Below are 21,389 nucleotides of genomic sequence, written 5' to 3'. Positions count from 1 at the left end.
AATATTATAGAAATTTTGTACATTACTACAGCGGGGGGGGGGGGTCTGGTGGTGCAGCAGGTTTGGCTGGGTCCTGCTCTCTGGTGGGTCTGGGGTTTAAGTCCCGCTTGGGGTGCAGTGTGATGGACTGGTGTCACATCCTGGGTGCGTCCCCTCTGGCCCGTGTTGCCGGATTAGGATCCAGCTGACCGTGACCCTGCTTGGAACAAGCAGTTTTAGACTGTGTGTACATTGCAGCAGCTTACATTTTTTTGAAGTCACCTTGGAGAAGAGCATTAGCTAAATTAATTTAACATGAATGCATATTTTTGATCTGTTGGCCCTTCAATGTCATGGCCTATTGCAGAAGTGTGACTGTGGCTTTGATTCATATTTTGGAGTTGTGATTTGAAAGATTGCTATGATTAATGTACACATTGCAAAGAGGAAGTGGGAAGGATGGTGTGTTTTGTTTTTTTATAAGGTTTTTGAGTGGTTGTTTTCTCAAAACTTTAAAGATATTCTTTGTCCAGTATCTGCATTAGAAGGAACCAATCTCCACTGTCAAAGCTGACATTTGTCTTTTGAGCTGATCTCGCAGAACCATCATCAAAATACCATTACAGTGGGATCCACAATGCTTAAAAAAAAAAGAAAAAACTTGTTTATTGAAAATGACATTAATCCCTTTTTGTAAATTTAAAGGGATATTTTCCATTCAAAATAAATGTGGAAGCTTAATAAAGCCTAGATTAAATTTATTCAATAATTCATAAATAAACAGTGGGATGAATATGTAATTTTCTACTCTGTACAATCATTTACTACATAGCTGTCAAATTTACTCTGACTAAAGTAGAAATCAATACAGTGTATGTATTTGTTACTTGGTCAAAATGGCTACTTGTCCAGGTATGGGTGAAGATGGTCAAGTCTACACTGGAAACAGGGGGTATGAAGAAGGGTTCGCCCTGGATGAGACAGCAGTCTACTGTAAGCCACACCCCCCCCCCCCCAAAAGCAGTGTATAGAACAGATGGTGATAGACACTGATGAGCTAAGAATGGGAAATGTAGTATTAGACATTCTACTGAGCAACAGACCAGAGGATGACTGGTTTGGAAAGGTTTATTGCAGAAAAAGGGGGGAATGTGTCCAACATGTTCTCAAAGCGCAGACAATTTGCATCTGGTTACAAAGCACTTTTCAAACTCTTACATGCTAAGATTCAGTTTACAATTTCCATGCTATTGCTCCCAACAGCTTGAAATCTTACTGGAGCTGCAACCTTTCATGAGCAGCTTCACCTGTTTCCACAGAGGTTACAAAGTCAAAGTAAGTCATTGCATATTTAGGTTTTATCAGTTGCATACAATATTGAAAATGTCCCAAAAATACATTTTTATACTATTCTTGAGGATGGTCAAGAATAAAATGGTGAAACTGTTCGTCCCCAATTCTTAATTCAAAAAGCAAAATACAATGTTTCCAACCGTACCACACCACCAATCTGGTAGCTCCACACTGCTTTCCCCTTCCCCTTACAGGATAATTCCAGAGGTAATGTTTAAAATGAAGACATCAGCATAAATAGGCTTTAAGTTTGTTGTGGAAGTTGACAGGTAAACAACCTCTCATAAAAGCAGCCTTGGCCTGAAGCTTTTGGGAGAAAAGCAAAAACCTCACAAAACTGTGGTACTACTTAAGTCATTACAGCTTCTGAGATCACCCCAATGGCACCCAACCCCCCCCATTCTGCACACAAGAGCTCTGTGTCAAAAATGATGCATCAGAAATGTCATGAATCACAAGTCTGTAAATGCAAACAATAAATAGTGTTATTATGGGAAACATTCCTCCCGATAATTAAGTGCACCAAACAGCGAAATATGAGTCACTGCCCTCAATATGTACATGCCGGTAGGAAAAAGCTACCATCAAAGCATCACATTATGGAGGACCCTGCCCCTGATAATGTCTTAAGACAAGACATATAAAATATATCAAAAACGCTTGTTCTAGAAATATTGACACCATGTATAACCGCCAAGTTTTTGACCAAGCACAGCAAAGAAGCCAACATCTGCTGGGGAACACATCCCTGACCCCCATAATCACTGTTTGTAAAACATTTTAGCAGATGCTGCTTCATAAACAGACAGTATAACCATCACAATTATGGAAGGCGTTGCTTCTGATAATTTCATGAGAAAAATAAGTTTTAAAAAAAGCATTTACAGTGAACCCTGTCACTAATAAACATGTAAAGTGACAAACTGAAATGCTAAAGCCACATTCTTCCTTTCCTGATATATGGATTCTAGTGAATAAGTACACATCCAACACCATCAGCAGTACTTTAGCTCAGGCACTAATTCAATGTATTTTATAAAGAAAATAAATTTTTACAACGAACCGTTTCTATTTCAGTCAAATCACAGAACACTAAGAACACTTGCAGACAGAAATTTGCAAGAGAATAAATTCTGCAGTTTGAAGTCAGTTTCAGTAAGGTATGGCTTTTAAATATCTCCAACAAATCATATTCTTTTTATCTTCCCAAAATACTTGTGTAGACATGTGAACCTAATGTGCTTCATTCACAAGATGCATGTCACCGGACATAAAAGTAAAGCAGCAAGGTTTGACTGAATCTTCTGCAATACAAGCGCAACATGAGTAACTTGAATTCAATGGTTTGCATTTGTAGTATCTGCATCTGGCATGAATAACAAGCAGTGCTACTAGCAACACTGCAACACTTTACATAATACAGTGTGGTTCAGGGAAGCACTATGACTTCAGATTAGATGAAAAGTGGATATCGTTAAAATCTTTTCAGAAAGACATCATGTGTCTGTAACCCCCACACTTTTGTAAAGCCTATCTAAATTTCCTTTTTTATTTTGAAAGGAGGAAAGTCAATGGCATGTACTTTCAAAGAAGGCGTGCTATTCCAAATGACTTCTCCAACCATGACAAGTTCTACTGTTCTTGCCAAGAGATGACAAATTTATCTGTTGTTCTCTCCCTCTCATTTAAAGCAAGCAGCAAGTCAAATTTGTAAGTGTTAGGATGCTAATTTTATCAACTAGGGAACTTCGCAGATGAAAATATTTTAACGGGAAAAGGTTTTAGGACTTATTAAATAACCATATAATCTCTTTTCTCCCCTCGCACCTAGAAATTGGTGACATTAAACCCCTACTGAAACTAAGAATGAATGGGCGAATTAGATTTCGTTGTCCAAATCCCACACATTGCCGACCAGGTTGTTGGCACAACCCTGCACGGTCCAGGTGATGAGAGCAAACTGGTTTCGAAAGAGGTTCCAATCGGAATCTAGTGTGCGCTTCCTCAAGGCTTCCAGATGGTCAGCCAGAGCCTGCAGAGTGTGGGTTCCAGTACCAAAGAAAATATGACGGAATGGGACATCTTTAGGAGACACATAGGGTGAAAGGAAATTGTGTTCCACCTAAGAGCAAAAATTAAGAAAATAAAAGGTATGAATTCAGATTGATGGCAGCAGAACATTACTCCTCCCAACTAGCATTACCAGATGACCATTTGTTACATGTAATCCATCTGGACGTTTCTCAGTTGGTTGGTTAGCAGGTGGCTATAGAGGCCACTGGCAAGTACAGGTGGGAACCAAGGGATGACGGAGTCATGGCTGTAGAATCCCACAGAGGTGGGACATATCAGTTGGCTTGCACTCACCCTCATGATGCGGTCATTGATAATGCGGCACAGCTCTGTGTCACTCAGGTCGCTGTTCTGGATCGTGGTAGTGAGAGAGCTGGCGGCACGGCTGAACGAGCCAAAAGCTGATGTGATCCACTGGGTGGACAGCACCTCAGGTTGATCTGCGGTCACCAGTCCTGACTGGGAACACACAGAGAATCAAAAAATTATTCTTCACGAATTCAGTCTCCTCCTGTAAATGGATTCTTGACAGTGGCTGCACTATTATGTTTACGCAGCTTGTGGTAACGGTAGTTTTTTTTGTTTACTTACAGCATTCGTACATCTTGAACTGATGTTAGACCAACACCTTTGACACATGGACAAACTCACCTGCTTCAGCTGAGTGCTAAGATGCATGATCTGGGACACATGGCTGCGGAGAAGGGACTTATACTTGTCCACATCCAGCCTCAGTAGGTAGTCATGCACCAAGCGGAGGGCCATGTGGCCAGCCAACCGCGTTGCAGCAACTGCCACATCTGCTGTGAGATGCCTTGTGGCAAAGTCCAAATGGTCCTTATCGTCCAGCAGCGTACAGAAGTATGGGTAATTACTTCCATGCTGTGACAAACAACAAAAGCACAAATGCTGAAATCCTACAAACAAGGAAATTCAGCACATGGTAGAGTGCCTTCTCTCTCTCTCTCTCAAAAAAAAAAAAAAAAAAAAAAAAGCCACCTTTTTCGGGGGGGAGGGGGAGATCATGTAACATTTCTCAGAGGAGACTCACCTTCAGTGAAGTGAAACTAAATGAGACCGAAGGGATGCCAGAAAAAGTCAGGAATGGATATGCAGAGTCATCCATTTTCATGGGCACTATGCTGAAAGTAAAACAGGGTAAACTAGCATTAAAGAAATTGCTGTAAAAGCCTTGAATGTAAAACCTGGAAGGGTAACAGATATGCTAGATATGTTGCTTAAGATCATCTACTACAGGGGGAATGTCTTCCATTCACTCCTAAATGAAGTCCATGTGTACATGCACTGTAAAAAGTTGCTGCAGATTTCTACTGAAAACCCTAGAGCACAAATATTTACTTTCTAATCCTTTAATGCTTTGATTCATGGCTACATTTTATTTTATATCCGGTTCTCAAGACAGTGGAAGTACAGCTGCAACATTTTGTCCTTGGCTTTGACAACAACCCACCAGTTACAATAAGTTCAGTTGCCTTTTTAACTTACACAGACTGCTCCCAGTTTGATCCAGCAAACTCATCATAAAGAGTCTTGCTGGTGTCATTGGAAAAAACTGTACTTTTCACCTATTAAGAAAACATCAAGACATTACAATGAAATCCACTGTAAATACACTGGATTTAATGTGCACCCCAAGTTAGTTTTAAATCTAGTACCTCCATCATTGTTTCTCGGATCAGTTTATACAACAAGGGACTTGCTGCAGCTTTAAAGGTTTGGGAACCTGTACATTGAAAAAAAAAAAAAAAAAACAAACAATACACAATACATCCCCCACACTAATGGACAACACACAGAAACTGGGAGTGAAGGGAGATGATTTTGTAACTTAACTCACCAGTAACAACTCCATCCAGACTGATATAAACAAAAGCCTTCATACTCAGAGAAGACAAATAGCCCTAGAGGAAAAGGACCAGATGATCTCCAGTAAACTTTACACCAGTAACCTTCAGCAACCCAGCTTTAGGCAGTAACATTAAGCTTTGAATTAACAATTAGTACACACAAACTTGAGGCAACTTGATGACAATGGACAATCATGCAATGTAATGTTACCTCCAACCACTCAGTAGCACCAACACTCCCATATTCTCCAGCACTCCAACTGGCAAAAATGATACTCCTTCTGGGTCTGAAATCATCTAAAGTCAGCATGGGGGGGGGAGTAGTATAAATACCGAGGTACAAGTCTTTGTTCCAGTTTCTTCCTACAGACTAAAGACACGTTTCACGTAAATGTGCCACTACGCTGCCCAAAGAGTGTGATGCTGTGTGTGTACGCGCATGCATGCATGAGCACTTGTCGAAAGCATACCATTGCCTAGCTTAGTGCCCTGTGCTCCAAACCTCTACAACCCTGACTGGGACAATTTAACAGCGGGTGGTCTAAACTATGACGACACTGACGTATCTTCAGAGTTCATCAGATGTGGGCTGACTGAACAGCACTTGGGAGACCCAAAGAACATAAAAGCTGTACCTTTTTTTGTGTGTGTTAAATTCCTTTTGTTGACTCTTCAATGATCGGAGGCTCAGAATGACTTCACACTGAACTCTCCTTTTACTCACCTCTCTTTAACATTTCTGTGATGGCCCTGGCAAGCTCCATTAGCACACATGTGCCCACAGTTGACTTTGCATAACCTGGACCCCAAGAGTCCCTCTGAGCCCCTATGACAACGTAGCGATCTATGAGAGGCACAATTTAAAAATCAGGGACACTTGGCATAAAAGATTCAAAACAAAAGAGCATGTTTCCCCTCAGCTTTACTATGGGGTGTAGTCACTGTACCAGGATCCATGAAGCCCTTGATGACACCAAACACATTATGGATCCTTTTCTCCACAAGGACATTGTTGACTTCTACTGTAATCACATCTTTCTCTGAACCCAGCTTGATTGGAGAAACTCTGTTCAACCCGGTCTCGACCCAAGACCGAGGAACACTAGGGCCACCCATTTTCCTGTGGCCACAAAAGAAGCACATTCAAAGAGGAAGTACTCAAACAGGAGTCCTACCATCAGTAGGTCAGTAACATACCCAAAGAGCTGAGCAGCCATGGCAGGGGTGATTGTCTGAGCAAGGATGTCAGGCAAGCTTGAGGACTGAGCTGGAGGGAACTGGGTGTGATTGAAAGAGGGAAATCCTGGAGTGTAGGGATCACCAGAACCAAGGTGGACCTGGACATGCAAAATAAACACAGTAACATCAATGCAAATTACTGTTGGAAACAAAAAGATAGATTAGGACTGTGATTCATTTTACAACCACCGAGGTCTTTGGTCAGTTTGTCAATCATAGAATGCCTTAGTTTACTGTTACTAACACAAGGAGGGGGGGGGCGTGGTAGCGCAGTAGCGCAGTGGGTTGGACCGGGTCCTGCTCTCCGGTGGGTCTGGGGTTCGAGTCCTGCTTGGGGTGCCTTGCAACAGACTGGCGTCCCATCCTGGGTGTGTCCCTTCCCTCTCCAGCCTTACGCCCTGTGTTGCCGGGTTAGGCTCCGGCTCCCGGGGTCAAGCAGTTCAGACAATGTGTATGTGTGTGTGTGTGTGTGTGTGTGTGTGTGTGTGTGTGTGTAAAACACAAGGGTGTACATATGTATTTAGGAAAGTGCATTCTCAGCCTCTTTTTCACTTTGATTAACTGCTTATCCTGGTCAGGGCCATGGAGGTCTGGAGCCTATCACAGAATCACTGGGTACAAGGCTAAAGAAGGAGGATGTAAACCCTAAGCAAGATATTCATTGCAGGATATGGAACACATGGTCACACACTGCAGGCAATGAGTCACCAATTCACTTGACCAGTACTTTTTCTTTTTTTTTTTTTTTTTTTTTTTTTAAAAACCACCCTTTCTCCAAACTGTGGGAGGAAAATCAGAGACATGGGGAGAACATGCGAAGACACAGCTGGACTTGAACCTGTACCCTAACAGCCCAGGTGCTGTAAGGTGGCACCTCTACCTGCTGTAACACTGTGCATACTCTAGGACAGGGGTTGTCAAACTCAATTTCATCCCAGGCCACATCAGCATTATGGAAGGGCTGGTTGTAACTGTAAGACAATATGAATGTATCTACTCACTACATAATTACCTCTACATTCGATTACTACTGGTTTTGGTAATAACTCAATTAATACCTAGCTTTGAAAGTAGAAGCCCAGGACAAATAATGACAAAGTGTATTCAAGTAATCGAATGCAGAGGTACAGTTTATTTAAAAAATAAGAGGTAACAAAAACACATGCTTCTGCTGTATATGAGCACACACTCAGATTTCTATGATAATTTCATGAATTAATTTAGACTAGAAAAAATCATTACTTATACACCTGCATCAACTTTTCTTTTCTTCGACATGATGGGTCTATTCGTATTTTTTTTTTTATTCCTAATCCTATCACTCCACTAAAACCCCGCCGCAGGAGAGAAAAAAAAAAAAAAAAAAAAAAAAAAAACATATCCGGACACTGCCATCTACTGGCTAGATGCCTTCAATCACACAGGCAATAAAATTGAGATGCATTTTCAGGTCCCGAAAATAAAATTTATAATAAGAAAATAATTTGTAAGCTCTTGCAGGCCACATAAAATAAGGGGCGGACCAGATTTGGCTCACAGGCCTTGAGTTTGACACCTCTGCTCTAGGAGATGTTCAAGGACTGAAACTTCGATCTGACATTTTCCTAAGCACAGACTTCAGCGTATCCATACTCACATGACCAAAGAGCTCGCAGTCACTATTGCAAACAACATCAACAGGGTCAGGGTATATCAGCACAGCAGCTGCTCCAAATCTGGCAGCATTGGCAACCTGCAGGATAGGCACACAGGGTTACACCCTGACCCAATAGTTACTCAAAATCAGTTTCTTATTTACAGCTTATTACCCAGCTGTGTAAATAATTGTAAGTATCTTAACACTGTACGAAGCTTTGGAAAAAGTGTCAGGTAAATGAATAAATGTAAATGTATTAGAAAGGAATTCAGGAATGCGTTTTAATATTAAGAAAAGTAGATTTGCACTTATTCATTTAGTAGGTGCTTTTATCCAAAGTGACTTCCAATGAACACCATGTAACATTCAGCCCACAGCTTTCCATCCAAGGTGACTTACAATGGTAGATACACCAACCTACAGCAGAGTCACTCAAGGAGCACAACAACAGTATGAAAACCAGGGACTCTCAATAGCTTCATGCAACTGAAGTCAAAGTGGGGGGGGTCATTCACCTTCTCAGCAAAACTTATCTTTCCAGCTCTTGCAAGAACAATGGCTCCAGTCAACTTGATTTTCATATTCAGCAACAATTCCAAATCATCTGGCTGGCTATAATGAGCATACACCACCCTACCCTAAAAAAACAACATCAGTGGCATCATTTGAATCAACTCTGAACTGATAAGAAATCACATTACGTATCATAAAAAGGAACAGCCCTGACAAAAGCCTAGCCCACACTCCCACCTCATGGACTAAGGGCTGCGAGAAGACATTAAGCTAAGAATTTTGGGAGTGCTTCTTAAAGAATGTTTAACAGATGTTTTTACTTGGCATTTTGTGGCTGCTGTGCGTGTATTTAGTGTTTGTTGTACTGTCCAGTGCCATTACTCTATAATACCCTTGCACCTGAGCCAATAAGCCATTTCCTCCAAATTATTTTGGTGGCATTTATGTTTACACTGGTATACCGTGTTATGAACACAAACTGAGAAATGTTAAATACATTTTCTTTACCGTTCAATTTTCTAAAAATGCCCTTCTTGTCACCCTATATGGCAGCAAATGGCACTAAGACTCAAATGGTACTGCAAGGGGTGGGTGGGGACATCACAGAACTGTCCAGGACTAATTTTTGTACTCATTTTTCATTTTTTTTTTTTTTTTTTTTAGAAATAGCTCTGTCCAAGAGCTTTACAGGAACTACCCAGCAAATAAATTTCCAGATGCTGACAAACATGTATATGTAACAAATCTCAATTCCTTATGCCCAACTTTGTTGTGCCCTCAGTTGCAAACATGACAGAGGCAGTATTGAAGGTGAAACATTTAATATTTTATCCCCATACAATCTTTCATTACACTATAATTTATTCTTTTCTCTACCCCACTGTCTCATTCTCATGGTACCTAATGGGCAGGAGGAACATGGTACTGTCTAGGATATGTAAAACAGAAAACACTAAATAGGTTCTGGACATGAAAGAAAGGAAGGAAAAAAGGAATTTTCAGTTATTATAAAGTAGACAAACTGGCATGATTGGTCAACTTGGTTTTGTCATCATGAACCACAAAAACAAAATGCAGAAGTCCACCCATCACCAACCCATAGGACACACAATAAGAATGGGGAAAAGGGATGGGGGAAATAAAAAAATAAAAAAAACACTAACAAAAGTCATTTTAAAAGCACACCTTTATCAAGCCAGTGCTGCTGTAAGCCAGATATCCTTGAGGTGTACCTATCTCCTGTGTACCAAAGAGGACTTTGTTTGGTTTCACACTGTCAGACAGATGACATGGATGAAAATCAGGTTTATATTCACAGAAAAACAGTTCTGAGTTCAAATCAAGAAGCAAAAACTTAGAGCACACCCTCAAAAATGATTTTGTCCGTATACTGCTTCACAGACCCTGAATTATTCCATTAGGTTTTCTCAAGCTGTGACACAAATTACATATCCTAGAACAAAAAAACAATCCAAAGAGACATTTTCATTTGTCAATTTCCATCAACAGAATCTGGAAAAAAAAAAACCCATGAAGTTAAAGTAGCGTCTGATCTAATGTTTAACAAGACCTCCCTCTTAACTGTCCTCCACACTGACCTGGAGGGGACCTGGAGCTTGACGTAGTGTTCATCCGTCCAAGGGTTCATACCCAAGTTCAGGAATTCACTAAGTATCTGGGCTGCAAGCTCCTCATCCCCTTTGGATCCTGCCTCATGACTTTGGCTGGAAAACTCCCTGGGCAGAGAAATACAGAAGGGATGAGTTGGACTGCACACAGGGTTTAAAAAGGCAGATGGACTTGCACTGGAAAACAGCAACTTAAAATCAAGAACGTCAGACCAGCAAGTGTTTGGAAAACATTGTGATTGGAGTATGGCAAGTGATTGGAAAAAGGAACATCACACTGATAACTTCATGATTTATGAAAACAGCAAAATGCTCTTATAAAAGCAGAATATTTCCAAAGACACATTCAATTTCAGTATAAATATATTGCTAACAATTTATCAGTGGATGAGTACAGAAGGGGGTGTGGTGGCGCAGTGGGTTGGACCACAGTCCTGCTCTCTGGTGGGTCTGGGGTTCGAGTCCCGCTTGGGGTGCCTTGCGATGGACTGGTGTCCCGTCCTGGGTGTGTCCCCTCCCCCTCTGGCCTTACGCCCTGTGTTGCCGGGTAGGCTCCGGTTCCCCGCGACCCCGTATGGGACAAGCGGTTAAGACTGTGTGTGTGTGTGTGTGTGTGTGTGTGTGTGTGTGTGTGTGTGATGAGTACAGAAGGATATTGCCCCGAGTACCTTAAGCAGTTTTCAAAACTGGCAGCTGACAGCTTTTGACCCAGCAGTTTCTGAACACCAACCCAGTCAAGAGTGGGTTCTGGTTCAAAGAGCATCTCGTCATCGATCTCTGGAGAACGGGTTGGTTCCATAACCGCTGGCTTAGGGCTGGTCACATAGCCAAGCAGATATCCTGAGTTGCAAGTAAGTAAACGAAGCAAGCGAGCGGAAAAGAAAATGAAATGATCACGTTTTTATATCATCATCATTTCGAATAAAACCTATCGACTCAATTACATTTATTCAGTTTGCAGACGCTTTTGTCCAGAGCGACTTACAATGGATACTATATGGTTTTATCAATCCACACACCTTATTCACCAAGGTGACTAGACTGCTAGATACACTACTTACAAGGGGTTACTCATCCATGCATAAGTGAAACATACTCACTCCGTGACACTTACACACTAATAATTAATGAGTTGTTTCACAAAAATATAATGTAATTTTGTATGAAGTTTGTTATAACTGCTCAAAAAACAAAGTGAGGCCATCACTGAGAAACAGACACAGAACCAGGGTCTAACCAGAGTGATTTATGCCATTCACTTGCCTCACTTACCCATAACGAAGACAAAGAGGGTGCAGAAGGCCAGAAAAAAGGCACATTTCAGGGAGCACCGCTGCCTGGAGTCATAGGTGTCCTGAGGGTGTTCACCCACAGAGACCCCAAGCTCATCCTCGGTGTCAGAGGAGTTCTTCATCTCCACCTGGCTGTGGTCTCCTTCCTCGCTCTGTGCTGCATCGAAGCGTGTGTAGAAGCGCGTCTCACCGCTAAACTGAACAGAGATCAGTAGAAGCTTGACGATAATGGTGTTTGACACATCTGGCTGCAATTCCATACCATGAAAGGGTGCTGCACTGTGTTCAGACAAAATTCAAACATCTGAATGTTTTTATACAAATTAGGTTAATTCAAGCTTTTTCTGTACTTTTTTTTTTTTTTTTTTTTTAAAAACAAATAAATTTTGGTAAACTTACTATGTTGGATATTGCTGATGTTGCTTGGTCCATTGTAACCACTGTGGACTAAAGGAAAAAAATGTAAATTTACATGTAGCAACTACATAACCTAAGAGAAAAAATGTACACTAGACAACAGCCTGACTCTACAAATGGCATTATGTCACAGGATTAATTTGTTCTGGGTGCAAATATTTCCATATTGCAAGTGGTTTTTATTTACATTCGTTTATTTAGCAGACACTTTTCTCAAAAGCAACTTGCAATGAACTCTATGTAGTGTTATCAGCCTACACACCTTATTTACCATGATGACTTACACTGCTAGATACACTACTTACAATGGGTGACTCATCCATACATCAGTGGAACACACACACTAGGGATGAACCTAAACAGCATGTCTTTGGACTGTGGGAGGAAACCAGAGCACCCAGGGGAAACCCACGCAGACACGGGGAGAACATGCAAACTCCACAAAGACTGAGCAGGGATTGAACCCAGATCCTCTAGCACCACCCAGACGCTGTGAGACAGCAGCGCTACTTGCTATGCCACCGTGCCATCCTGTCCCCTTTGCAAATCAGATATTGCTTTGCCGCCTATGCAAATCAAATTTACAAATCAGCATGTAGCTAGAAAACAGTATACCCCAAGGGAAACAAAGAAGGCAAACATGATTATTGTCCACATGTGGTATTAAAATAGCCTGTTAAGTAAATTAACAACTCAAAATGAGAAAGTTATGCTCAAAATGTAAAGCCAATCAGCACCAAAGAGGAATAACTTGGTTTTATCAACATACTTAATTCCTTCTAACCCTAACTCTTGCTCTTCTCTTACATAAATAAGCAAAGAATTCAGCTTGGTTAAAAGTAATAACACTTTCTCCACATAAAATGAGACTGATGTACTGTATTTATTGGTATTTAAAAGTCACATTTGAAATAATGAAAATAACTTTCATCACACTTACCCTGAAAAACAGCAAGGTGAAAACTAAAGGACAGAGCAGTGCTCCACTTCAACTGTTCTAGAGCCCAGACTGAATCCTGCACACGGTTTTAAATACTCATATACAGGTGCGTAGTTAAGGGGCTGGGATTTCAAAATACTTCTTATGATGCGTAATGAACCGTTTATCGCCCTCATTCACTCCAACAGACTTCATGGCTACATAACTGATGCCTCGCTTAGTTTGTTGCCAAAAAGGTTCAAAGAAGGGGGGGGGGGGGGAGCGATCTACTTTCACAACAATGTTTACAATTGCACACCCCTTCATTCATTTTTATCATTTCAACACTTCATGCTTACTGAAAACATCACAAACATGTGCAACTATATTTGTATCAAGCACAGAGATGAAACGTGTTAAGAAATGTGAACAGTAACCATGGGCTGTTATTCTGGAGACCTTAGCCATGGCACAGCAATCACAGTACAAGTACCATTATTACCATAGTACGTATCATTTTCATTACGCACAACTGTGGGACCATTGAGAGATCGCTGTTCACTGTCTTTACATTAATTCAACACCGACCATTCAGGAAAAGAGACGCACAGCAGTAGACACACACACACACACACACACACACACACACACACACACACACACACACACCTCAGATACTAATGGTATCTGGTGTTCAGGTATCCTACAGGGTCAAAAAACAAGATGAACTAAAGAGACCTAAACTGGGGTTTATCTTGTGAAGGTTTAGGTACCCTGGGCGCCAAGGTGTCTCCTACTAAAGGCGAGTGCAGTGTCTGGACTCTGAGCTTTTCGCTTTGGCGCTTATCCACCATGTTAACTACCCAAGGCACCAGAATTTCAAAACCGTTAAAAACCTTGTTCTGACAAACCCAGAGACATTCAGTATTAAATTTTGTAATGCAGGGGAAAGTCTGCAAGTTGCCAATAAAGAGGTTGATGATTTACACCACTGAAACTGAAAAAGATGCCCTCAACCCAAAAAGGAAAAAAAATAGATTGAGGTATGAAACAATACTTTCCAATTCCATCAAATGGGTGAGCTCACACAGAACAGAAATCTAAATCCTTGAGAAAATCACCAGCCCATCCACACACACACACCTTGTGTCATGTGTAAATGGACTTTCAGCACTCCGACTCCTACAATCAGTTATAGAAAAAGTGGCGAAAAGACGGAGAGAAGCACCACAGTCACGTCCCACATGAAAGATGCACAACATACTTAAGAAGAGGATCAAGTTACACAGGTTCAGAATATTGTAAAGCATCCCCTGCCTGGCCCTTGTGTTCCGAGAAGTTATTGACCATCTTTAAAATATCATAGATAAAATTAGTTTTCTGTATATCAAAAGACAAAACAGAGCTATAAATTTTCTAGGAAAAAACAGCCCATTCTAGGACCATCTTCCTAGGACCATTCTTGAAATGCTACAAAAGTGAGCTCATCTCACAAAAGTACAGTTAATAAGATAAATGTGGCAGCTGCCTAACCATATTTACATTTATTCACTTTCCCCAAATGCATGACGAAAACACAGAGTGCACTAAATGGAAGAATTTATTTAATAAAACAAAAACAGCAATGAAAAACCATCCATCAACCTTCCACATTTCATCTTCAAGCTGCAGTTTCCCAGCATCCTTTGCAGGACATAACAGAAGACAAACCTGCTCGTGGTGCAAACGAACAAATGCAAATCAAGGAACAAACCTTAAAATGATATGTACGAGTTCACAAGTGATGGGCCATAAAACGCAATAAAGCACTAAATCTCCCTCCTGGCAAGGAAACATAAATATATTAACAAAGATCCACGTTGCACACTGCTTGTGCTCTCTGTCCGGGTGGGAGCCAACAAGGTAAAACCCCATCACGTGGACTGAAAGGCGATGGGCAGCGTTAGACGTGCCGCACGTTTACCATGTTATAAATGTGAGCTGTTTAGAAGCGAGTATGCAGTGCACAGGCAATGCTGTATTTGAGGAAGGGTCAGTGGTGCTCTGTCAGAACTTCACTGTTCATTTCATAGGGATCTGCATAACGGGGTCCATCTGTCCACTGTCCTCATCCAGGGCTGTTCTACCCCCCGTCACTGGCTGTGTGCTCTGTTCGCCATTAACTACAGTGTCAATATTTAGTATGAAACCACATGAATAACAAGGAGGCGCCATTAACTTGTTTGGATCATGTCTGCAGTGTCGGCAAACATCGACCCGGTTGGCGGAAGATCCAAAAACCTTTTCAGAAAAAAGACAATTAGTACAAACATGACCCAATCCAGCAGATCTCTCCTTATATTCACTTTGACCATAGGTGTGAAACAGCTTGTGTCTCACCTTTTACTTGAGAGGAAGGGCTCCGAAGGCCACGAAATTGCAAAACCAAAGACCAAGTGTGTGTGTGTGTTTGTGCTAAGCTCTCAGGGAACTTTTCTCTTCAGAATGAGGACATACACTATAAATGCAAAGTACATCCATGAGGTACCGAGGAACAGCAGTTTTGCCGAAACCAAGGAGGAGGATTAACTGAACGCGTCAGTCAGTATTAGTGACACTTACCATTTGGACTCCTGCAAAGTTTATATTATTAAAAAAAAAAACCAAAACGGAGGGATGTGGAAAACATAACGAAGATGTAAGAGCGCAGCACTTAGGGAAACGGCTTCCGAAAAACTTCCGAAAGCTACATGATTCCTACCTGGCAGGAAAATTATTATGACAAGACAAGTGACTCGACTTTCTTCATGAACGACTCTGGCGGCGGCAGGCGCGTGGCACGAAACACGGAGCGTGAGCTTGTTCGACTAGTCTAATGCACCTGAACTGTGTTTTTTTTTTTTTAAGTAAAATATTGAGCATCAATATATATGCATATGATAACTACGCGTGCAGTTCACATTCGGCACAGCGAACAGCCGGGGGCGGTGGCAATACGCCTCGCGCGCACACGTCGCGCCAGTGGAGCCGAAGTGGCGCGAAACTCCGTCTTTCATTCAGCGCCCGCTTTCTGCCTTATCACGGCTCGCGCTGCTTCAGAGCGCGCCGGGTTCGCCCGACACGTAACTTCCGGTGAACGGCGGCAGCCGTGCGAAAAAAAATGACGGTAGTTCGTTATTGATGAGTTTAATCCCCACGCCTAAGTGTGAACCCAAAGTACAGTATTACCATATGTACGTTCGCACTATTGACATGCACACACAGAGCTTTAGCATATTCCAGACAATTTTAAAAAATTTACAGAATAGCACTAGCAGCTCAAATATTATTACACTTAATTTCTGAAGTACATTTTTCATCATTGATCGTTTTGTAAGGTGATGCCTGTGACACAGAAAAACGGAGAACTGGACGAACCGCCCCTTTTCCGTGGCGATAAAGTAAATATTCTTTACCGGCCGCATAAACGCATAATGTTCTCGGTGGGATCGAGAGTTGAGTCGCTTATGAACGCGCAGTACCTGCTTCTATTTACATCACATTGTCTGAAGCCGCTTGTCCCATTCGGGGTCCCGGGGAGCTGGAGCCTAGCCCTGGGGTTGGAGGAAAGGGAACACGACACGACACACCCGGGACGGGATGCTAATCCATCACAGTGACACAGAACACCCCAAGCGGGACTCGAACCCCAGACCCACTCAAGAGCAGGACCCCATCAAGTCCGCTGCGCCACCGCCTGCTTTTATTTATCTTGTTTTATTTCTCCCAACCTTGCATTTGGGGGTTTCCTTAATGTTAAGAACTTTAACTTGCTTGAGCTTCAGTTCTTGTTTTGTGAAGTACTTCGACCGTCTCATCTGTGTATGAAAAATGCAGATAAACATTTATGAGGAAGTTACTATTAATATGTTTATTGACACTGTTCACATTTTAAAATATTGAAATACTACCTTAAATTCCGTGATTTTATGTGATGTCATATTTTGCTTTTCATAACTTAAATACGTCGTCATTGTTGAAGAATCTTAAGGAAATTAAAATAATATCATCCTTTTGGAAGACATGAGACAGCATATATTTTTGTCAACATTATAATCATACATTTTTTTAACCATCATCATTATTTCCATAAACATAGTGGACACCATTGGGAACAAAACTGCTGAGGACTTCATTACCGTAAGAGGCCTATTTCCTTATCCCTGCTCTGTTCAAATTGTCTACCGCATCCATGCGTTCTGTACTCTTTAAAAATGAAAATTATTATTTTTCACATAAAAAGTACAAACTATAAATAAAATGCATAAAAACGGAGTGGAGGGCTATCAAAAGTAAAAATTTTGGGCAAACTCCGGGAGTTTGAAATGATTAAACTTTTCAACACAAAGAAATTAAAGAAAAACAAAAGTCCAAGGTCGTTTTTGACGCAGTCATGCGTCTCGGGCAGAAAAACACACACACACATTTTCTGAACCGCTTGTCCCATACAGGGTTGTGGGGGGAGAACCGGAGCCTACCCGGCAACACAGGGCATAAGGCCGGAGCGGACACACCCAGGACAGGACGTCAGTCCATCGCAAGGCACCCCAAGCAGGACTCGAACCCCAGACCCACTGGAGAGCAGGACATGGGCCAACCCACTGCACCACCAGCACGCACACACACACACACACACACACACACACACACACACACACACACACACACACACACACACACACACACACACACACACACACACACACACACACACACACACACACACACACACACACACACACACACACACACACACACACACACACTTACTTTCTGAACCACTTATCCCATACAGGGTTGGGGAACCAGAGCCTACCCCAGGGCGCAAGGCTGGAGGGGGAGGGGAACACACCCACGACAGGACGCCGGTCCGCTGCAAGACACCCCAAGCAGGACTCGAACCCTAGACCCACTAGAGAGCAGGACCTGGTCCAACCTGCTATGCTACCGCACCCCCCGCAGAAAAACAGAAGTATAAATGAATCCTGCCCTGCGCTCCTGTCCCCCTACCCACACTACACTGGACACGTGTTCACTTTGTTGCGTGGACGTTCCCGTCGTTCACCCCGCTTCAGTCAAAGGCAAGTGGAGTAATATCTAAAAAAAAAAAAAATACACAAAGTGCGCTCGTCTGTGTCAAGATGCATTATTTTACCAAGACGTACTGTCTTCATGTTTTCCTTTATTTGATTTATTTGTCTCAATCTGGACCCTTCAGCGAGGACTCGAACCCGAATCAGGGATCAGTCCTCCAACTCTTCTCATTCACACAAACGGAGACTTAGTTGCGCCGGTAGGGGGCGCTGTGATCGTGGTGGGCGGTGTGTTGCGGGCGGAAGCTGTACGTAGGAGAAGAAGACACTTCCTCCTACTTGGAGAGGGAGGTCGGAGATTCGTGAGGCTCGTTTAATTTCACTTTTGTGAACGATAAGCTGAATAAGTCGACAAAAGTCATCAGCGACAGAATACATAAATAAACGAAAATGAGCGGCATAACAGTCGGAAGTAACGAGTTTATGGTTGTGACCTCAAAGTTTGTTTTTCCGCATCTTTTTTTTTGTGGAGCTGTGCTGGACTAAATTAGTTGAACCGGCGTGAACGTGAGACAGAAGTTGGTGGTTTCGTTTCGCTCCAGGGCTTCCTACAAGTGTGAACATAGTAGCATCTTGTTGGTAAATATTAAGTAACAGTAAATAATGGTCCGAGTCCTACTTTGCTGAAAGTGGTTAATGGCATTGTGTGTTTGAGCCACAATGCAGGGCAGATTTAAGCCTGGGTGTTATTTGTAATCCATCCTGGATCTGATGTTGATTTTTCCTGGAGCCACACCGAACTAAGGCAAACTAAGTCCACTAACATGGACCTGTTAGATAAAGTGGTGTGCACTGCAGAATTATTATGTTTCAATACTTTTGCCAATTTGGAGGAAAAAAGGCCAATTTTCCAGTATCTAGGGAAAGGCAATACATGTGATAAATAAAAATCGAGAGGGAATGCTGAGTGACACCATCATTCTGTGTTATATCTTTGAATGTTCATTTTACAGGATCGGACACTGATCTCTCAGCAGACGCCTGTAACATGGACGCACTTGAACAAACACTCGGACACGAGGAAAACAAAGTTAAAAGCTCAGACAGAACCAATCAACATGTTTAATCAAATATTTCAGCAATTACAGCTTTTGCTTCATGCATCCTATAAGAATTAGGCAGTATGACACAAAAGATCTTTTGAGCACTTAGATAGAGCTACACTTGGGAAATAACAGCAAAAATATTTTGCTTAACACATTATATTGCTTCATGTCCCCAATGCTGCATTATTTCTGCGCTTCAAAAATACAGACCAAATGTAAATATGAGGGTAAAACATGGGTTCCCGCAGTGATGTTAACATGTCTGCTGACATTTGGACTTACTCTCATAGTTTAAACATAAGCACAGCAACCAAAAACAGAATACACAGCAGGATGAGAACATTTTCCTGATTCCATGGGTAAAGTGTGGTATAAGGAAAAGGGACATTGCAACTATCAGCTTTCAAGAAAGCGAAAGATTCAAACTCTCAAATTGAGAAATATCAATAAAAATATCAAAGCTCTGAATATTTTTCATCCGTTCTCGATTCCAGATCTTGAAGTGCCATTCTCACTGTGCCTTCTTGGTCCTTGCGCTGCGGAAGTGAAAACATGGTCTTTAACAAAGGATCCCTTTTAAGGCTGTTTTACTGTACTTTATGCACTGACAGCAGTACAGTGAGTGATTCTCCTTATGATTTTTCTCAGGAATTCCATGTGACAACACTGTCCGCCAGCAGGTGGCGTCGTACAACCATGCCACATCCTGACTCCTTATCCGGTTGATGGTAACGCAACCAAACCGAGTTTAATGTCATTTTAAGACAATTATATACCAAGAGTGTGGCGTTTGCATGTTTTCCCCATGTCTGTGTAGGTTTCTTCTGGGTGCTCTGGTTTCCTTCCACACTCCAAAGACATGCTGTTCAGGTTCACCCACAGTGTGTGAGTGACAGAGAGTGTGTGTGTGTGTGTGTGTGTGTGTGTGTGTGTGTTCCACTGATGTATGGATGAGTGGCCCAGTGTGAGTAGTGTATCTAGCAGTGTAAGTCACCGCAGTGAATAAGGTGTGTGGGCTCATAACACTACATACAGTTCACTGGAAGTTGCTTTGGAGAAGAGTGTCAGATAAATAAATACATGTAAATGAAAAAGGAAATTATGAAGAAGAGAAAAGCAGCAGCTTAAAGGCAAAATTAAAGTGGGGTTAAGTGCCCATTGTGGTAACAGGAGAGGTTCTTAGACACGTACAAGATAGCAAATGAACAGGTTCTCCAAAGCTGGTTGGACTACTTGGATGGGAGGTCACGCCAAGAACCGCGGGAGGGTGAGACTGGCTGTGGAACTGACTTTCATGGAACGATGCAGTGAAACTCTTTCTACGGGCACATTCCTGCTAGCGGACACTTACTTGAGGCACTGGATGCTGTCCAAAGTCCACTTCTGAGCAGGGTCTGCACAGATGTAGCGGCCTTTCATTGTGTGGAAACTGGAGGCGGGGCACACACACACACACAGAGCAGAGAGTGAACACCGTGGTCTTCGGCGACGGGATTGTTCATCATGACTCGTGTTGCTAACGGCGGCCACTAGTAGCCAGTCCGTTGACCAGTGAGTCATAAAACCCTGAGACTCACATCACGTCAAGTCACAGTGTCACATCTCGTTTCACCACCTTTTTACACCAGTAGTTGATGTAGCGCTGGACCCGATGATGGGAATCTGCAATAGAAGTGATCCAAGTCCTCCAAGGGGACACTCACATAACAGCGTTGATGTCGCAGCTGCTCATCATGCTCTGGATGCTGTAGGTCTTCATCTTGTGACAGGGGTACTTCTTCATGGAGTAACGCAGGCAGCAGCTCGCTGTGGGGACGGGGGATGGGGGGGCAGGACAGCAGGGACGTCAGCACCGTGGCCGTTTGTTCACACGTAGAAGCAGTAGCGACTCATAGTGGTCATACGGTCCAGTGCTGCTTATTGCTTCTAACGGCTGAATGACCACAACCCTCCAGAGACAGAGACAGGTGGGTCTACGGTCCAAAGTTTGCATCCTGCAGTTCAGGTTGAGACCTCGTTCGTGGCTCTGAGAAAAGGAAACGACCCGACCGCTGTACTTTGGGCACCTTACCGAAGGCCCAACGCGGGACCGTGGCTCAGTAAGGAGCGTTTGCGGTTTGCCGTTTCTCGGGAGTGGCGCGAAGCTGGAGGAAACTCACCTGACTGCGAGGGGGAGACGAACAGGTGCAGACAGAGGGTGGCCAACAGGGCCAGAGTGCACGCTGAAGAGCACGTCATGCTTGGTCCTTGATGTGTTGGCGTTGCGGCAGGTGTGAAGCCAGAGGAGACGAGCGTGAGACGAGGTGTGAACGCAG

General features: G+C 42.6%; 2 protein-coding genes across 2 annotated transcripts; both read right to left on the bottom strand.

Moving 5' to 3' along the window:
* Positions 1 to 1,021: 1,021 nt before the first annotated feature.
* On the bottom strand, positions 1,022 to 13,087 carry LOC108927770 (transferrin receptor protein 1-like). Its single transcript, XM_018741305.2, has 19 exons — positions 12,939 to 13,087; positions 11,981 to 12,028; positions 11,562 to 11,778; positions 10,958 to 11,129; positions 10,260 to 10,397; positions 9,847 to 9,934; positions 8,664 to 8,786; positions 8,149 to 8,244; positions 6,471 to 6,610; positions 6,221 to 6,393; positions 5,998 to 6,117; positions 5,485 to 5,570; positions 5,264 to 5,327; positions 5,082 to 5,149; positions 4,912 to 4,991; positions 4,457 to 4,547; positions 4,057 to 4,287; positions 3,700 to 3,864; positions 1,022 to 3,454 (listed from the first exon to the last, which is right to left on the bottom strand). Exons 2-19 carry the CDS (start codon positions 12,011 to 12,013, stop codon positions 3,212 to 3,214), a joined length of 2,328 nt encoding a protein of 775 aa, XP_018596821.1. The 5' UTR covers positions 12,014 to 12,028; positions 12,939 to 13,087; the 3' UTR covers positions 1,022 to 3,211.
* A 6,064-nt stretch (positions 13,088 to 19,151) lies between these two features.
* Positions 19,152 to 21,389, bottom strand: ccl20b (chemokine (C-C motif) ligand 20b). The gene is made up of 4 exons (XM_018741125.1): positions 21,234 to 21,389; positions 20,778 to 20,880; positions 20,426 to 20,503; positions 19,152 to 19,610 (listed from the first exon to the last, which is right to left on the bottom strand). Exons 1-4 carry the CDS (start codon positions 21,310 to 21,312, stop codon positions 19,586 to 19,588), a joined length of 285 nt encoding a protein of 94 aa, XP_018596641.1. The 5' UTR covers positions 21,313 to 21,389; the 3' UTR covers positions 19,152 to 19,585.

This window comes from Scleropages formosus, chromosome 19 (assembly GCF_900964775.1).
Source record: "Scleropages formosus chromosome 19, fSclFor1.1, whole genome shotgun sequence".
Taxonomy (NCBI): Eukaryota; Metazoa; Chordata; class Actinopteri; order Osteoglossiformes; family Osteoglossidae; genus Scleropages; species Scleropages formosus.
This window is presented reverse-complemented; position numbering and strand designations above follow the sequence as displayed.

Bases quoted from the DNA above. Each gene is read 5' to 3' on its own strand.
- ccl20b (XM_018741125.1), bottom strand. From the start codon at position 21,312: ATGACGTGCTCTTCAGCGTGCACTCTGGCCCTGTTGGCCACCCTCTGT. The intron at 20,504-20,777 runs GTGAGTGTCCCC...CCCCGCCTCCAG, and splicing joins TGCGACATCAACGCTGTTAT to TTTCCACACAATGAAAGGCC. The intron at 19,611-20,425 runs GTAAGTGTCCGC...TCACTTCCGCAG, and splicing joins GACAGCATCCAGTGCCTCAA to CGCAAGGACCAAGAAGGCAC.
- LOC108927770 (XM_018741305.2), bottom strand. From the start codon at position 12,013: ATGGACCAAGCAACATCAGCAATATCCAACATA. The intron at 8,787-9,846 runs GTGTGCTTTTAA...TTGTTTTTTTAG, and splicing joins GCAGCACTGGCTTGATAAAG to GGTAGGGTGGTGTATGCTCA. The intron at 8,245-8,663 runs GTGAATGACCCC...CCTATCCTGCAG, and splicing joins AGATAAGTTTTGCTGAGAAG to GTTGCCAATGCTGCCAGATT.